Source organism: Ochotona curzoniae, unplaced genomic scaffold (genome assembly GCF_017591425.1).
Source record: "Ochotona curzoniae isolate NIBS_2020 unplaced genomic scaffold, NIBS_Ocur_1.0 contig_1302, whole genome shotgun sequence".
Lineage (NCBI taxonomy): Eukaryota > Metazoa > Chordata > Mammalia > Lagomorpha > Ochotonidae > Ochotona > Ochotona curzoniae.
This window is the reverse complement of record NW_024465035.1, coordinates 13,610,250-13,627,421: the sequence shown is the minus strand read 5'-3', so window position 1 is coordinate 13,627,421 and position 17,172 is coordinate 13,610,250. Positions and strand designations below refer to the sequence as shown.

General features: G+C 39.4%; 1 protein-coding gene across 7 annotated transcripts in view; it reads right to left on the bottom strand.

Annotated features, from left to right (window-relative positions):
* RBMS3 (RNA binding motif single stranded interacting protein 3) overlaps positions 1-17,172 on the bottom strand; it is a 632,648-nt gene that overhangs the window by 302,927 nt on the left and 312,549 nt on the right. For all 7 annotated transcript variants that reach the window (XM_040963914.1, XM_040963885.1, XM_040963911.1 and 4 more), the window contains exon 4: positions 6,833-6,924. In XM_040963914.1, the coding sequence (XP_040819848.1) occupies positions 6,833-6,924 (92 nt within the window). The remainder of the gene's footprint in view (positions 1-6,832; positions 6,925-17,172) is intronic.

Below are 17,172 nucleotides of genomic sequence, written 5' to 3'. Positions count from 1 at the left end.
ATTATTAGGTTTTTCAGCAGAACATCAAGAAATGAGTTATTGATTGAGATCAGCCTGTGGATATGTTCCCTTCAAAGACTTTGGATGAAAGTGTTTCTATTTTGCTCAGTTTGAAGAGACTGTATTGTATACGCAGTTTGCAGTCAGAAAGTTTCTAGCGAACTAGTAGAGCACCCAATTTAGGATCCTAGGGTAACTTTTTTGTTGATTTTTGTGTCCAAACTTAGCATAGCAGAAAATTCAATAAGCTTAAGAACCTCCTATTTCACTAACAAATATAAGGCAAAGTCCTCGAAAAAAAAAAAAAAACATAGAAGAGTATTCCCAGGCATTTTATATACAAATCATATGAATGAGGTTAATAAAAATATTTAACTTTAGAGGATTCTGCTTCAGAACCTTCAAATTCTGAGTAGGATTAAGATAAGCCCTGAATATTTCAATATTGAATTTTGCATCCTTACATTCAATATTAAGATCACAAAACAAATTGAGCCAACTTTATAAAACTCACAAAGCAGACATTCACCAATAGTTCATACACGTATCAGAGACCAAACATTAATTATTTCTTCCACTGTATATGTCAGAAATTTTAATCATGAGGAAAATAATCTTAAATCCTTTTCATGAGAGTTTTCCTGTTTGGAATGTATCTCACAGGAACCCAAGACCCAAACACTGATTTTACGAAATGAGAATGAGCAGTTTTCATGATGTCAGCCAAGACTAAGGAATTATATTAGAGCGACTTTCAACTGCTGTTCTTTCAAGCACAGTTCTTCACGGCAGAGGTGCATGACATGTTGTCATATTTTTATATGTACTGGTAGAACAAAACAGCAAGACTTGAAGATGTTTTATGTCGGTGAAACAATATTTACTGCCTCATTTAGACTTGTTTTTAAGAACAATCTGATGAGTTAGAGCATGGACAGCCTTCAATCAAATAAAGATGAGTAATGGTAGTGTATGCAATATCTTTTAGTATTATGTGGAACATCTAAGGTACAGATAACAGCCAAAGTCCAAATTTTAGTTCACAAAAAGCATGCCCTACTTTAAGTTATAAGGACTATGTTTGCATTCTCCCACATGGGAGACGCTGAAGAGGCTGGCTCCTGGCTCCTGGCTTTGGACTAGCTTAGCTCTGGCTGTTGAGACCACTTGGGGAGTGAATCATCAGACAAAAGATCTGGCTCTATCTCTCCTTCTCTGTATATTTGACTTTTCAATATAAATCAATAAACATCTTATTTAAGATAATAATAAAAAGACATTATTTTGTAGAAATTAGAATCCACATTCAGAATTTCCTGAGCATTATATAATGTATTGATGAGTTTCTTTTTTTTTTTTTTATTGTTGCTTACATTGTATTATGTAGTACAGTTTTATAGGCGCTGGGGATTCCCCCCACCCCTCCCATACCCCTCCCCCCATGGTGGATTCCTCCACCTTGTTGCATAACCATAGTTCAAGTTCAGTTGAGATTCATTGCTTGCAAACACATGCCTAGCATGAAGTAATAAGTAATATACCCATAATTAACCTTTGAGTTGTCTTTGAGTGTGGGAATATACTACCCACATGGAAATCCTTGAGAGTCTCTGTGTTTTTCTAGTTCACTAAAAGCTCTACTTCATTTTAGTAATCTGTTAGTCATGGACATCAAATAGCTTGTTTATTTTGCTCTTCCTAGAAATGATAAAATACAAGTCCTATCACTTTGGGGAGCCTCAGTTGACAAATTACATCATGAGGCTAATGTTTATGCTTTTGTTAAGAAAGAATCAAGTATATTCTGTAAAATAAGCCCTGCTTTAATTAAAATTCTTAATTAAAATTCTTAAATATGACTTGTGAGATATTGTATTTTGTAAATTAATTGTGCACAAATGCAAACACACATTTATCTGCTTCCTCATATTCACTGATTTTTTGACTCTTTATCTCTTTCTGTGGCAAGTGAAAAATCAACTCCATCTGCTTTTTTCCCCCCTTGGATAACTTCTTATCAAGGTCCCTGATTTATGGGCCTTTTGCCCTGGTTCTAATTCAGTTCAATGCAATGATATGCTTTTCTGTTTCCCCTGATATTCTCTGGGACATTGGTGTTTTTAGTGATGGCTTGATTTTGATTTATTCAACACATTTCACAGAGAAGTGAATCACCTCTGAGAACTTGAGTAGTAGACCTCAGGAATCCTTACCTAGATTCTAAGAAAAATGATTATCTCTCTATAGCCCTTTAGAATTGACAGCAAAAAAGGAGAACTGTGAGTCTAGAAATAATGCAAGGCTCATCTGCTAGTAATTGGTGATGGTTTAATAGCTAAACCCATTCCACAGTTTCCAGGTTTATATGCAGTATAAAGCTCAATGTCCAGATCTGTGTATCTCTGCCAGAGACTCCATGTGGCCATCGGAAATAATAGGTAGGTAGACCCGCTGGATTGCAAATTAAGAGTAATGTGACTACATAATCAAGAAACTCAATGCATGTGACAAAGCAAGGATTCTATGCCTACCAGCATGATTTGATACAGACTATATATCAGTGATATATATATCGTCCACTTTCATAAGAGATATTTTCCTCTAGCTGCACAGATGCTCATGCTTCTGTTTTTTTTGTTTGTTTGTTTTTGTTTTTTTGTTTTGTTTTATCATGGGAATTCAATCTACATTTCCATGTCAAGAGTCGCTGCACCCTGAAGAGCAAACACTGACCTTTTTGAGATGCTGGCACCATCAGCTGTGATAACTGGGTAAGACTTTGTGATGGGCTGTCTTGGGAAAGGAACTACTGCATACCACCAAGAATAGACCTGTGGACATACTCTGGTATCCTTTCAGATCACTGAATCTTCCACCTTTCACATATGTGTGGGCATAGTGGTGTGGTGAATGTTGGACAACTAAAGGGATAAACCATGCATCTTTTTCTTGACGGCACACACAGAGAAGCTAAGGTATTCATCACCCAGACTCTCTCACAGCTATGAAATAAACCACATAAGCCAATTTCACCTTTGAAGTGTTAACAAAAGTAGCTGAGATGGTTTTCTGGAAAAAAAATTAAAAAGACAAAATCAGCCCTAATGCTTCTTGTAGAAACAAAAGTTGCAATATTGGAAGACATCATGTTAATTGCGGGATGAATGTCAGAATCAAAGGATGGCAATGGAGCATTGACCTTCAGTGGTGCTCCAAAACCTTTGCTCCTTACTGCCTGTCCATGTCCCTTCAGGGGTGCAGACACACCTGTGTGGTACACCAGTAGAAACCACCCATAGGAAACACCTGTGAGGTAGCTGATGTTGGTGAGAATTTCTTGACTCCCATCATATAATGTTTATAAAGACACAGATTCATTTGTTAATAGCCTTCTTTCGTGTGCATTAGGTTGGCTCATACATGATAGCCAAATTTCTTAGTCTACAGCGATAGCATTCTAGAAGTTAAAATAAATGTTAAAAATTCAGATTAAGAAAGAGATTTTATTTCATTCTAATCCTCTTGCCTGGTACCAGGCCTAGCATAAAGTAGCCAAGAGAAGTCTGGATGATAGAAGCTATTTATTATATCTTTTATGAATTTACTTACCAATAACACAAGACCGAAAGTATATATTTGAATTATTGGAGGCTAAAGCGCAAATTAAACTCAAAGCAAAAGTACCAAGTGCTTAAGCAATTCACATTTACTAAATTGTTACTAACTTAAGTATTTTTTAAAAGTTACTTGTGTATTTTGTGTCATCCTCATAGATCTCCTATAGACAAAGTACTGTGTCATTGTTGGACACGCTTAGAGATATTTAGATAGCCTTGACAAGGTCACTCAGCTCAGTGGTATAGGATTCAAGCCAAGTTGATTGTCCTCCAAACCCACGTTTTTAAGCACAGTGCATTACTGGAATATTCTAAACCTTCTCAGCTTATATAGGTGTATTCTTTGATCTAAAAAAAATGCCTTTTCTTCTGCAAAGCAAGTACACAGAAAATATTAGTGCATATTAATATTTATCGGCTATCAGCCAATGATCACTTCCTAGATGATGTGTTGTAAAATTCCATTTAGTTCACAAACCAGCTAAAATTTTTCTGATCTATACATCTAGATTAATTAGTTCAATAATGGCATTTATACAGGGACTTTCAGATTATCTGCACATTGGTGCTGAGAACTTAGATTTTTGTCTTTTTTGGTAGCATTTTATTTCGAAGTCCTGGGTTCTTTAAAATGTGACACCTTAGCTGTCACATTTTAAGTAGGATATTGATAACAACAAGGATGCACAAAGGAGATTCAGCAGACACTTAAATGGCAAAAAATACAGTGCAGGGTTTCACATACCCTGCAGACTGCAGGTTTATATGATAATAAATAATAGTTATCACCAGGACAAAGGGAAAAATGCCATGGAATCTAATAGCTCAGTGAGAAATCTGCTAATACAGGTGGTTGTACTTGTTCCATTTCATTGCCAAACAGAGGCTATTTATTTGCTTCTGGGTAGTTAAATTATAGAGTGCTATGTTGCTGAAAGTTTTCCAGTAGGAAGATGTGAATCTAAAGCTGCAGATGAAAACTTCTAGAGAAAAAGGGAATAAGACCTTATTTACCTGCTAACATAACTGACAAGCTAAACTCTGAACAACACTGAAAAGTTACCTTCAACCTTACCATTGAAATCTCCTGACTGTGTACCTTGGTCATGGGCCAAATGCTGACTGCAGCGAATAATCACCGTAGGGGTTGTTTAAAGCGTTTCACTTTGGATAGTCCTCTGATGAGGTGGGATGCCAGTGATGGAGTTTTGTGTGTGTGTGTGTGTGTGTGTGTGTGTGTGTGTGTGTCCATGTGCTTGTTTGTAAGAAAGACAGAAAGGTGGAGAAAACAAAGATTCTTTAAGAATCACCATGCCCAGAGACCACAGGAAGAATCTGTGATGTCTTTTCTGAAGGTGTTGTTTCCTATTTCAGTGGCAGCACTCTACCGTGCATAAACCTGACGATTATATTTTGTCATTCGTTTCCTGTCTGCAGCACATTGGGATTGAAGCTGTCATTTAACTACTTTCACAAGTAACCTTTACACTAAGACATGTATTCAATGTTCTTACTAATTAGGGATATTAATTTGATAAATCTTGGTTTGTGACCAAACCCAAAGCTTCCAGGCATAATTCTGATGAGAAATACATTACACAGCTGAAAGAATTCAAATTCTAATTTGTACCGCATCAAATAACAGCTAATGTGTCATAAAGGACAATGAGTCCACCAAAGTAATCTACATGGAAAATGACTCGCGAAAGGTTAGCAGCTCTGGACTGTATCACATCGTTGGAAGATGACTGCAGATGAAGGGAACCACATATTCCATCTCTAGTGATCTGAGTTTAAATTGGAAAAATGGTATCACAGAGTGTAACAATCAGAACAGAATCAATACGACCTGAAATTTGATTATGCCATCTTTGTATCACATAGCTATTTTATGTATTTTTTTTTTTTATCTGAAAGGAAGACCGACTGGGAGAAAACCAGGCTGAAACACAGCCTCAACGTGACATGTTGGCTAACTGTTCAAATGTCTGGTAACACAGGAGAACCAGGAACTCAATCCAGGTCTGCTATGTGGGTGGCAAGGGCCTTACTACTTAAGCAATAACTTGCTGTATCCCATGATGTGCGTTATCAGGAAGACAAAATCATGAGTGGAGCTTGGTCTTGACCTAAGGTACTCCTGCGTGGGTTCTGAGACCCTCACCCCCAATAGGGTTTTAACTGTCAAATGCTGTCCTCCCACTCAGCTTTGAGGGAATAATTGGAAGTAATTATGCAAATGAATATATATAAGATCAGAATTTGTGGGTGTGTTGCCTATGTTACCTAAAATTTTAAGGACGTGAAGACGCGCCTGTGCCATACTATTAACCACAAAGAATACATTAAAAATTACTCTTTTAAAGTATTTAGATCACCTGAGCACAAATGAAAAGCGATTCTTTAAAGCAAATAGCTATCAAGCATCTACATGTGATGTTACTCTTCACTTTTTAAAATTTGAAAACAATTTCAGATTTCCAGGTTGCAAAACGTCTCAAAGAAATCGCAATAGTTTCCCCCAAATCTGCCTTGTAAACAATGATAGGACTATGTGAAAATCCAGAAATTTCCATTAGTACAATCTGTCTCTATAGCTCTATGTTGTTCAACCTAGGCAACATTGTAACTACTACCACAATCAGGACATATAGTTAGTATAAATGATGTTATTTCCTGTCTTCACCAGCAAAATGCATTACAACTTTCAGAAAGAAAGAGTCCAGACTACTTATTTTACATAGCCGTAAATGCTTAATGAAAATTGAGAATACCCAGGAACGAATTATCTAGGAAAACACGATGTCTAAGGACCAACGTGAGATTCCAGAGATACGGATGACGCACACCATCCCTAGCTAACTTCGCTGCATGGTACAGAGAACACCACCATTCAACAAGCAACTCTGCCCAGGAGGGAATGAGCCACAAGGTAAACATAGAGTTTATCAGACAGATACTGTATCCCCAGACTCAGACACAACTGAGCATTCTCAAGGGTTCAGAAGTCGCTAATGAAGTTATAATAACAGAAGAGCACATCAATAAATACACATAAAGATACAAGATCAGCTAGGTTCTTCCAAACCTATCATGAGGTTTATTTTCTCTAAGAAGGCAAACAGAAGCCAGACACTTGCAGTTCCAGCTTCTGAGAGAACTTACCACCAAGGGGACGTATTTGACCACACGCGCGATGTAAACATGGATCTTACCTTGGCCATCTGTGCCTGAACTCCATTTGCCTTGAGAGATGCTACTGCCTTCTGTGCAGCGGCGGGACTGTCAAAATCTACAAAACCATAACCTGTGAAAAGAGGAGACCTGTTAACAGAACTCACAGATAATTGTGCTTGAACACAAAGGCCCTCAAATTAGTGCTCTATGGCACCTTGGGAAAGAAACCACAGTATGTCCAGCTACAAAGCAGTAACACATTTTCAGTGGAGGATGCCTTGTAAATCAAGTCTGTTGCCAGCGTCCTAATTTGAAGCAAGTTGGCGAATAGTCATGCTATGTATTCATTGTTCAGCTATGTTCTTTCTTCCTTGCTGTAAGAAGAGCCCATGGAACAACTGCTTCAAAGTAGGAAAAAAAAAATGGTCTCCCTAAAGTAAATTTCCAGAAACTAAGAAATGTGTATAAATAAAAATCATAATAAAAACCTAATAATTATAACAGAACTTGATACACAATAGGCATTCAGTCAATATACATTAACTGTCTGGGCAAATACTGGTTCTAAAAGAAAGCAAGTCTTTAAATCTAGTTCTGTTTAGATTTATTCTATTTAATTGGAAAGGCAGATATTCAAAGAGAAGGAGATGCAGAGAGAAAGATCCTCCATCCACTGGGTCACTGCCTAATTAGCCACAATGGCCTGAGCTGAGCGGATCAGAAGCCAGGAGCCAGGAGCTTATTTCAGGTCTTCCATGCAGGTGCAGGGTGCCAAGGCTTTGGGCCGTCCTCTCCTGCTTTCCTGGGCCACAAGCAGGGAGCTGGATGGGAAGCGGAGCCACTGGGATTAGAACTGGTGCCCATCTGGGATCACAGCAGATGCAAGGTGAGGATTTAGCCATTAGCTTATCATGCTGGGCCCAAATCTAGTTCAATTTGATTACTAAAACCACAGTCCTTCTTTACTGCATATTGTGCCTCTCAATTCAAAGCTCAAATAGTTTTCTTGGACTCTTAATTTATCTGCAACTAAGAATGATTGCAGAGATAAATGTTCAAGCTCTTTTTAAAATATTTATTTTTTTAATTGCAAAGTTAGATATATATATATATATAGAGAGAGAGAGAGATAGGAGGAGAGACAGAGAGAAATTTCTTCCATCCGATGATTCGCTCCCCAATTGACCGCAACAGCCGGTGCTGTGCCAATCTGAAGCCAGGAGCCAGACATTCTTCCTCGGTGTCTCCCACGCGGGTGCAGGGTCCCAAGGCTTTGGGCTGTCCTTGACTGCTTTCCCACGCCACAAGCAGAGAGCTGAATGGGAAGCAGGGCCACCGGGACTAGAACGGGCACCCATATGGGATCCTAGCACCTTCAAGGTGAAGACGTTAGCCGCTAAGCCACAGTGCTGGGCCCTCAAGCTCTTTTTAAAACAAGAAACAAATGCCCAACTCATTGGTTACTGGAGTGCAACCTGGAAGAGTCAATGAGTTGTCTATTGTTACGATTGCATGTTTGGAAGTGCGTGTATGACGAGGATATTATTTTAAAAATGTGAAAACTATAAATAAAGGATAAGTTGAGCACTGGCTCAGCGGTATAGCAGATTAAGTCCGTATCTGCAACACTGACATCCCATATAAGCACTGGTTTGTGCTCCATCTCATCTGCACCATTTCCAATCCAGCTCTCCGCTAATGGACTGGGAAAGCAGCAGATGATGGCTAAAGTACTTACGGTAGCGCATCACTTGGGAGACTCTGAAGAAGGTCCTGGCTCCTGCCTTCTGCCTGGTCCAGCCTCAGCCGTTACATTCATTGGGGGAGTGAATGAGTGACTGAGAGATTCTCTTTCCCTCTCGCTCTTCTTTGTCAGTGTGTATGTGGCCCTCCTCTCTCTCTAGTTCTGCCCTTTCAAATTAGAATGAATCAAAAATCTTAAAAATGAAGTTGATTTTGGTACAAATAGTGATGACATTTGTGCATTTCCATCCAACTCTGGAGACTCTTCTTAGGCATGAACCACGTGTGATTTTGCATCTGAATAAATGCATTTTTAAACTCCAGTTTCTATAAACTTTTAAAAGTAGGCTGGGATTTAGGTGTGACGAAGAAGTAGCCAGTGACACAAAGCTAAAGAAAAGAATATTTTGCATGCTCTTGATCTTCCTAATATTAACCTAAGGTTTAGCCTAAAACCAAAGCCAACTGCCAAGAGGATTTCAAAAAAAGTTCAAGAGTATGAGGGTAGGTTGGGAGGATATCCTAGGAAGCCCACCTTGTGTGTCCTCTAAATTGTCTTGTCTGGAAAGAATCTGCTCTGTAAGCCCACAGGTGTCTCCTGGTGGCTTCTGGGGACAGTCATTGACACAATCCCACTAACCATGCACTGTGGCCCCCTCTCCCAACACAACCAAAGGAGATTGCATGAGAATTCAATTACCAAGTTGCATCTTTTAATTAACTTTTTAATTTTCTCCTCTTAAACCCCATCTTCTTTTTCTCTCACACAGCATGTCATTCTAAAATGAACTTGTTACACAGCAGTGTACCATAAAATGCTCTCAAAAACCTAGGTAGCGAAACTGTGAAGTTTGTGTCTCTAATCCTAAAGGAAGTCTGTTCTATAGAGTACTGCTAATTCTTTCCTTACCACAAACTATTTTGATAATAGGACTATTATCACCCACCAAGAAAGGTAAGGGAGACAACAAGCTTTAAGAACTTGAAAAAGTCAAGAAGTACAAAAATGGGAAAAGGAAAGTAAAAGTATAATTTACTTTTCAAAGATTTACTCATTTTTATTGGTACAGATTTACAAAGAGACCAAGAGACTGAGAAAAAGACCCTCTATCCACTGGTTCACTCCACAAATAGCAAGCAAAGTTGAGCTGATCCAAAGCCAGGAGTTAGGGGCTTCTTCCAGGTCTCCCTTTATGGGTATAAGGTCCCAAGGTTTTAATCCATCCTTCACTGCTTTCCCAGGCCCTACCCAGAGAACTGGATGGGGAATGAAGCAACCAGGACATGAACTGGCACTCATATCAAATGCCAGTGCATGCAGGTAGAGGACTGCTGAGCCACCACACCAGCCCCACAAAACTATAACTTGGACATTATTGCCCATGTGCTGAATGCCGTGCATTGTCACCTCGTGAAGTAACAGCTTCATGTATGGCTGCCTTCATGCCCATATGTGCCCTCCCACCACACTGGAAAAACTGAGGCTCGATTATGGTAACACACAGCTGTCTTAACATTAGAAGCAATTCCAATGATATATTCAGAGCCTGACATTGAGTCTGCAAATGTTCTTTCCAATAAACTATCAGATACTCTGCTTTATAATCTAACTTTGTAAAATGGTTCTAGAAGATTCTAAAGGCCAGCAGAGAAAGGACTTCATTCTTGAAAATTCTGTGCGGGATCAGTATTATGGTGTTCTAGGTTAAGCTACCACGTGTGAAGTTGGTTTCCCATTTTGTGTGAGGTCTGCTTTGGGTCCTGGCTTTTCTGCTTCCAGCCCAGCACCCTGTAGCCAGGAAAATAGCAGAAGATCATCAAAAGTGCTATGGTCCCTGCCACCTACATTGGAGTTGAGATGAAGCTCCCAGATACTGGCTTCTGCTGACTAAACTCAGTTCATTGTGGCCATTTGGGGACAGAAGGTCTCTCTCACTCTCTTTCAATAAATAGCACACGTATATATTTTTTTCCACAGCCATTGGTTGAGAAATATGATTTACTGAAATGAAGAGACTGAAGGATCCAACAGGAAACAGGGGACAGATTAAAGTACTGATTATAGAATTATAGAAATATCAAGTGGCATTTGGATATACCAGACTGATGATCAGAAAAGGGGATGGAATTAAAAATGCAAGTTCAAAGGGCAACAGAATAACGATGTTATTTACAGAGCTTGATGTAGACAATACACCCAGATTAAGTGTGAAAACATTGGGCCAAGATAAGCAACTTGATCATTTTCTGTATTTTAGTGTTAGGTAAGAACATGAGATATGCAACAAAGCTGAAGTTGGAATTGGGGAGGGAAAAGAGGCCATGAAATGAGTAGAGGGTGTGGAACCAAGGAATGAAACTATTCCAATAAACAAGAAGAAACCCACTGCATCAGTGCTACTGCAGATCCTGGATTGCACCTTCCAAGTCCTGTGCTCTCAGGAGTATTGCTGAACACTGGAACTGGGTTGGATGATGGCAGTCACACCTCTCCTATCAGAACTTGTCTTGCTTATACTTCTGCACCCTACCTCTTCCCTAACTAACCCATAAAGCTTCTTTCATATTTCTAATCAAAGAGACAGAGCTGAGTCCTTTCTCCTGCCCGTTCCTGGCCACGAAAAGGCCTTTCTCTTTACAAGACTCACATCCCAGAGCAGGATGGGGTGCAGGCCAGAGAAACCTCCTTCAATGACAGTGTGAGTAAGGACAGTGTAAGTGACCAAGGAGTTTAAGAACATAAATGTTATAAACCTGACTTGCGTCAGGCAAGCAGTAGGCATTGAAACTTGTGTGAGTGGCTGGAGAGCAAGAGAAGGAAGAGGAGTTTAGGGAGAGGGTTTACAGTTCTCAGCAAAGCACTGGTGGTGGAGAAAGAAACTTGAGATGGGTTTGGCAAGGGCTATGAGGTCAATAGAGCTGTCTCTGTTTACATTAAGGCATGAATTACTATGTCTATATACCTCTGTGTGTGTGTGTGCACACATGCGTACACATGTGCCCAACAAGCATGTCTATCTCCCCAACATGCATGTCTACCTCCCACCTAATACCAGTGTAAAGCCAGGCTATTTCCTTAAGTTATTCAACAATACCTTTGGCCTGCCTAATCTTATTTTTAACTTTGCATTTTTTAATGTTGAATAGAAAATTAGCTAGAAAACAAGAGATGAAAGTTTAAGAAGGACAAGGGGATAATCTATATAATAACATTTCTGGAAAAAGGCAATGGGAGATTATATAGGAATATATAGGAAGATACTGCTAAAAGCGATCTTTCATTTTTGCGCACTGGAGCCAGAAGGAAGATACAAGAACACTCAAAATTTCATGCACTCTTTTTTTTTTCTTTGTCCTTACTTCCTGAGACGACGGTAACATGGAGCCTAGGTTCAACAAATACTTGTCAGACTTAGATAAAAGCATTTTTAAAAGACTTTTTATGAGATGTCAGTGGGAAAATCATTGACAAAAATGTTTGTTGATACTTTTGGACTATGAAGAACAAAAGCAAATGCCAAAAGGACCTGGCTCGGCTTGGTAAAGCAAAGGATCTCCTTGCTCAAGGCCTCTCATCCTTGTTTCCACTCTGAATTCTTCCCTGTGGCTTCCACCTCCACACACATCAGGATATTACAACATCAGGACACTGGCCTCCAGGGCTGAACTCCAATCCAAACACAAGAGATCTGTGAGAGCAGGACGCACCCTGAGCTTTCCTTGCACATCGGGGGACATAAGGCTGTGCTTGGAGAAAAGCGAACTTCTAAAGAGTCTGGGGAAGGAGAAAGAGTGAAGCCTTTATACAAAACATCTGTGACCATGGCTCAGAGCCAGTGGGGGCAAGGACTTCACGAACACAATTAGAAATAAGGGATGAGCTATCAAGTCTGGAGTATTTCACCAAATTATGTGATTTTCCTAAAATTCACTTATGTTCATCAAAACGAAACTCCAGAGGAAAACTGGTCGAGACTTCCCTGGCAAGTATTCCCCACCAAGAAATAAACATTGCATTCCTGAGTTTTACATGACAGCATACACTACATCACGATCAGAAGAAAAGAAAATGAAATACAAGGTTGCCTCCAAAGAATAATGATGCATTTACTGAAGAATAAGGCAACTTCAATTTGGTTTCAATTTGCTTTCCTTAAGGATAAATAATCAAGTCTGAGGGCAGGAGCCTCTGTACCTACATCTGTTGAGGGGAAGGGTAGAGAGATTAGTTCAGCTCCAGCTAATCATGTTTTATGGTAACTGCTAACGCCCTCAACAAAACCCTGCAGAATGCTCACCATCACAGCTCCAGCCCAAGTGGCTCCAAGCCCACCCGGCCACTCTCTCAATTACAGAATTCAGCTTGGCAGCAGGTTCAAATGAATTAAAATGGAATGTCACTGTTTACCCCACACACCCCTTGTCCCTTTTTTTTTTTCCTTGTCAGGAGGAGAGGGCCAGCAGTTCTGCAATTAGCAGGAAGTGGAGCAGTGAACAAAGAACCAACTCTGTGATAATTAGGTCATTCACCAAATGCACTCGTTCCATTGGCAGGGATAATCAATGCTTTCCTGGAATGCTTTAAGCCTTGTGTGTTAATTCAAAGCTTTCTAGTTCTTGTTGCATGACAAGCATGATGACTTCATAGAAAATGCATGTATTATACTTTATCTCATACAGAGATTATGAAAAACAACAGAGCTCTATGAGTAACAACAACATTACCAGGGGTTATTAATTTTTTCCCTTAGGTTTTGCAAGCCACTTTCTTCCCTGAGCTGTTTGCTTTTGTATTCCTCTAAACCATTGTGTAATAATCCATTTGGGATCTCACAAAATGTCTCTCAGTATCAGCAATTGATTTTATATTTCCTCATGACCGTGGTCTCCTCAAATCTTCTATTTGGAACACTTGTTTCTGAAATGTGGGATTGGATTAGGGTGTGTGTGTGTTGTTGTTGTGTGTGTGTGCATGTGCGTGCTTGGGGAGAGGGGATAAAAGCAGAACCCCTGCCTCAGATTTGCAGTGGTGTTTGTCGTCACCCAGGAACATTTGCTCTCTGAGTCTAACTGCACACTAAATTTCACAACATGTGTATTATCCTTCCTCTTCAGAATGCCTGACACAAAAGCCCACTTGAAGCACAGATGGCTTGGAGTAACACCCAACTTCTTTCAAAGACCATCCAGCTGTGAGTCAAATGTGATTTCAAAACTCCTGGCTGGGAATGATATGTGCAACTGAAATTCTGCTCCACTGTAGCCATCAAAGATGCTTAAGAATCACCGTAGTGTCACTTTTCTCCCGCTTCCATTTAGGCTGAGCCATCCTCTGTGGATGCTGCCTCTGCTCAGAGCGGTCAGATTGGGGGGTCAGAGGGCAACAAGGGGTCTGTGTGATGCAAAAAGAAGGGCACAGGCTGCCAGGGGTTGCGTGGAATGGAGCTACCTGCATGCCTCTGGATGTCTCATGTATCCTTATACTATTAAGTGATTGCTAGCTGTCTTCGCTCATTATAGATTTTTCAAGTCTCCTGTGTTATGTGATCAAAGAAGGGCTGAGAGCTGCACATCAGCTTTTCCACTCACGGAAACAAACCATGAAGAAAACCTGGTTATTTCTTCAGTGTCCTCTTTTGCAGCGGCTTTTTGTGATATATCATTAGGGGGAAGCAGGGTGTTACAGAGGCACAAATACAGCAGCCATGTGCCCTAATTGACATTCGTGAAAAATGAAAGCAAAACACAAATTTCATTAGAATGCCTAAGTCAGAGATAGCATTGCTTATCTGGAGCAAAATTCTAAATCCTCTAAAATCACCTTTAAACATCCTACAAATCTAGGTTTCAACCATTTATATAGTAAGCCAACAGCGTATGAACTTGTTGAACAAAAGGCTGTGACCTCTGAGACTTTGCAAATAGAACCAAGAATTTAGGTAGCAGCACCATGAGATGGTGGGTACACAGGTTATTTCACTGTATTTCCCTGATGTACAGCTTAGTTATCCAAACATTCTGATATTCTACCAACAGAAATACTAAAACAATGTACTAGCTTTTGGAATACAATTTGTCTGCTTCTTGTACCATGTTGAGCCTGACCTATTCCTCTTATTAAATTTACTAGGTTTTTAATATATTCAAGGAAGATAGAGCGCTAGATGCTCTAAGGAAAACAAGATTGATGGTCTAGTGAAGTTGCTAAAAGGATTAAATACTGTGACGTGTCTTCTTACACACATGGGGTTAAGATGGTTGGGCTTATGCAAAATGCACATCTTCACAACTGTTTTCACATAATGAAACTGATTTCAAACAATTTAGTATATGTTATCTTTTAAAGTATGATTGTTCAACATAGCTGAAAATCTCAGCTAGGTTCCCACAAAAAATGTGTCATGATGTAAAAGTATTCCCATTCTAAATGTATGTATATATGTATGTGCATATGGATTTCAATGCTTTTGCAAGAAAGCTAACTATTTGTATCAAAAAAAATGTCATTCTTCTGTCAATCCCTCTCTACAAACTCTTTGAAGTACTCATATTTGTGTATATATTATGGTAGCTTTTGTCATTTACTTTGTCTATATAATTGAAATTCAGTTAAACACAAGATTCACAAAGGAATCACTTCTATGTAAATGATTGAAATAAAGTGCCAGCATTCTAAAAGGGGCAACCATTTCTTCCAGAAGGTGGCAAGCTAACTACATTTTATTCACAAATTTCAAAAGTGAGGATGGAAGGGCGGGGAGGGAGAAATTAGGTCCCACATAGCATCTCCCAGTAGAATAAAAACAATTATGAAGACAGGCAAATTTAAGAAGGAAAGTACTTAGTACTATGCCATTTGCAAATGGGACACTTTCTCATTCCATTTATGTTGCACAACGTCTTATTAAGCTAAACACAAATTCAAATCCCCAAACTTTCTTCTCTCCTCACCCTGTTCAATTGATTTTTAAATGAGAAAAAAATGGCTTCTTTTATACTGAATAAAGTCAAGATTAGAATACGGATCATTATTTATGGGCTTAGTGCAATCACTATCCTTTTTTGAGATTAAAGAAACTTGCTGATTTGCCTAAGTCTTCATCTGGTCAAGCCATTATTTTATTATAAAATTGAGGAGATTAAAGGAGCAGTTGGCTTGACTGTAAATGTGCCTATTAACCTCCATGAACCATCTAGCAAAGTTCCCTCCTGCTAACAAGCAGTGTTTAAGGATACAAATAAAATGTATGTATTGTGAGAATTGCTGGTCCTATGTGACTATGCCATCAAAACAGCGAGAGGTCTAAAAGTGCAATGAAAACTGTAGGAACAAACCCAGGGTATAGATAAAATAAATCCATTGAGTTAGTATGATGGAAGTAAGCTATAACTGAACACTTTAGTTAAGCTCTACAATCCCCAGTTCACAGTAGGGTAGGCAAGCCAACTAAGATTTCATTCTTGGTTCTATTCTTGGTGCTTCTGGTTGCTCTGGCCTTACAGGTGGGAATAAATACACATTACTCCTTCAGCTTCAGTGTATGAACATCAACAGGTGGACAAACTTTCACCCTGTTAGGTAGTTCATTCCACGTTCACTCTCAGTGGCCTCAACAAATGTTCTAGATGATGTTGGCGTTCATTCCTACCCACTCACCTGCAGCAGGGAAATGTTCCTCCTTCTACATTTGAAACATGGCCACAAATAATCCTTCTACATTTGAAACAGTCATCTAGACAGGTGTGTTAGGTAACTCATTCTAGAAAGGAAGAGGAAATAATTCCTACACATTATTAAGAAGAACGTAAGCTTTTGTTATACTTTACATTCTGTATATCCACTCAATCAACTTCATCTTGTCTTTCTTTCTTTTAAAGACGTATTTATGTTTCTTGGAGAGGCAAATATATATAAATATATATATATATATTGAGAAGGAGATACAGAGAGAAAGATCTTCCATACACCGGTTCACTCCTCAAGTGGCTGCAATGGCCAGAGCTGAGCCGATTTGAAGCCAGGAGCCAGTAGCTTCTTCCTGGTCCCCCATATGCATGTAAAGAGTCCCAAGGCTTTGGGCCACCCTCTTTCCCAGGCCATAAGCAAAGATCAGGAAGGGAAATGGAACAGCCAGGAGATTAAACTCTGTGCACTTGGTTTCCCAGCATGTGCAAGGAGAGGATTTAGCTACTAGGCTACTACGCCGGGCATCTATCTTTTTACACAAGCCTTGTGTGTATGGGAAAACCATCATTTGCTGGAGAAGGTCTCCTATTACTATTCCCTTGCTCAAAATCTTTGATAAAATCTCCTTTTGACGTTTTCAGGAAAGTTTTATTTGTCTATAATTGCATATTTCTTAATACGTAGCTATTATTTCACAGAATACACACTTGACTAACATTTATATTTCTTCTTATAAATACTTTTCATATATGTTCCATGTGGATGGGTTCTTGGCCCAACAGAGAAGGCTCCACTGGGGAATACATGGTCAACATATGAGGATCTGGGTTTGAATCCTGGCTCCACTCCTGAATTCAGCTTCCTCCTAAAGTACATCCTGACATGTAGCCAGTGATGGATCCAATAGCTGGGTCCTTGCCAGTCATGTTTGTAAAAAGGACTGAGTTC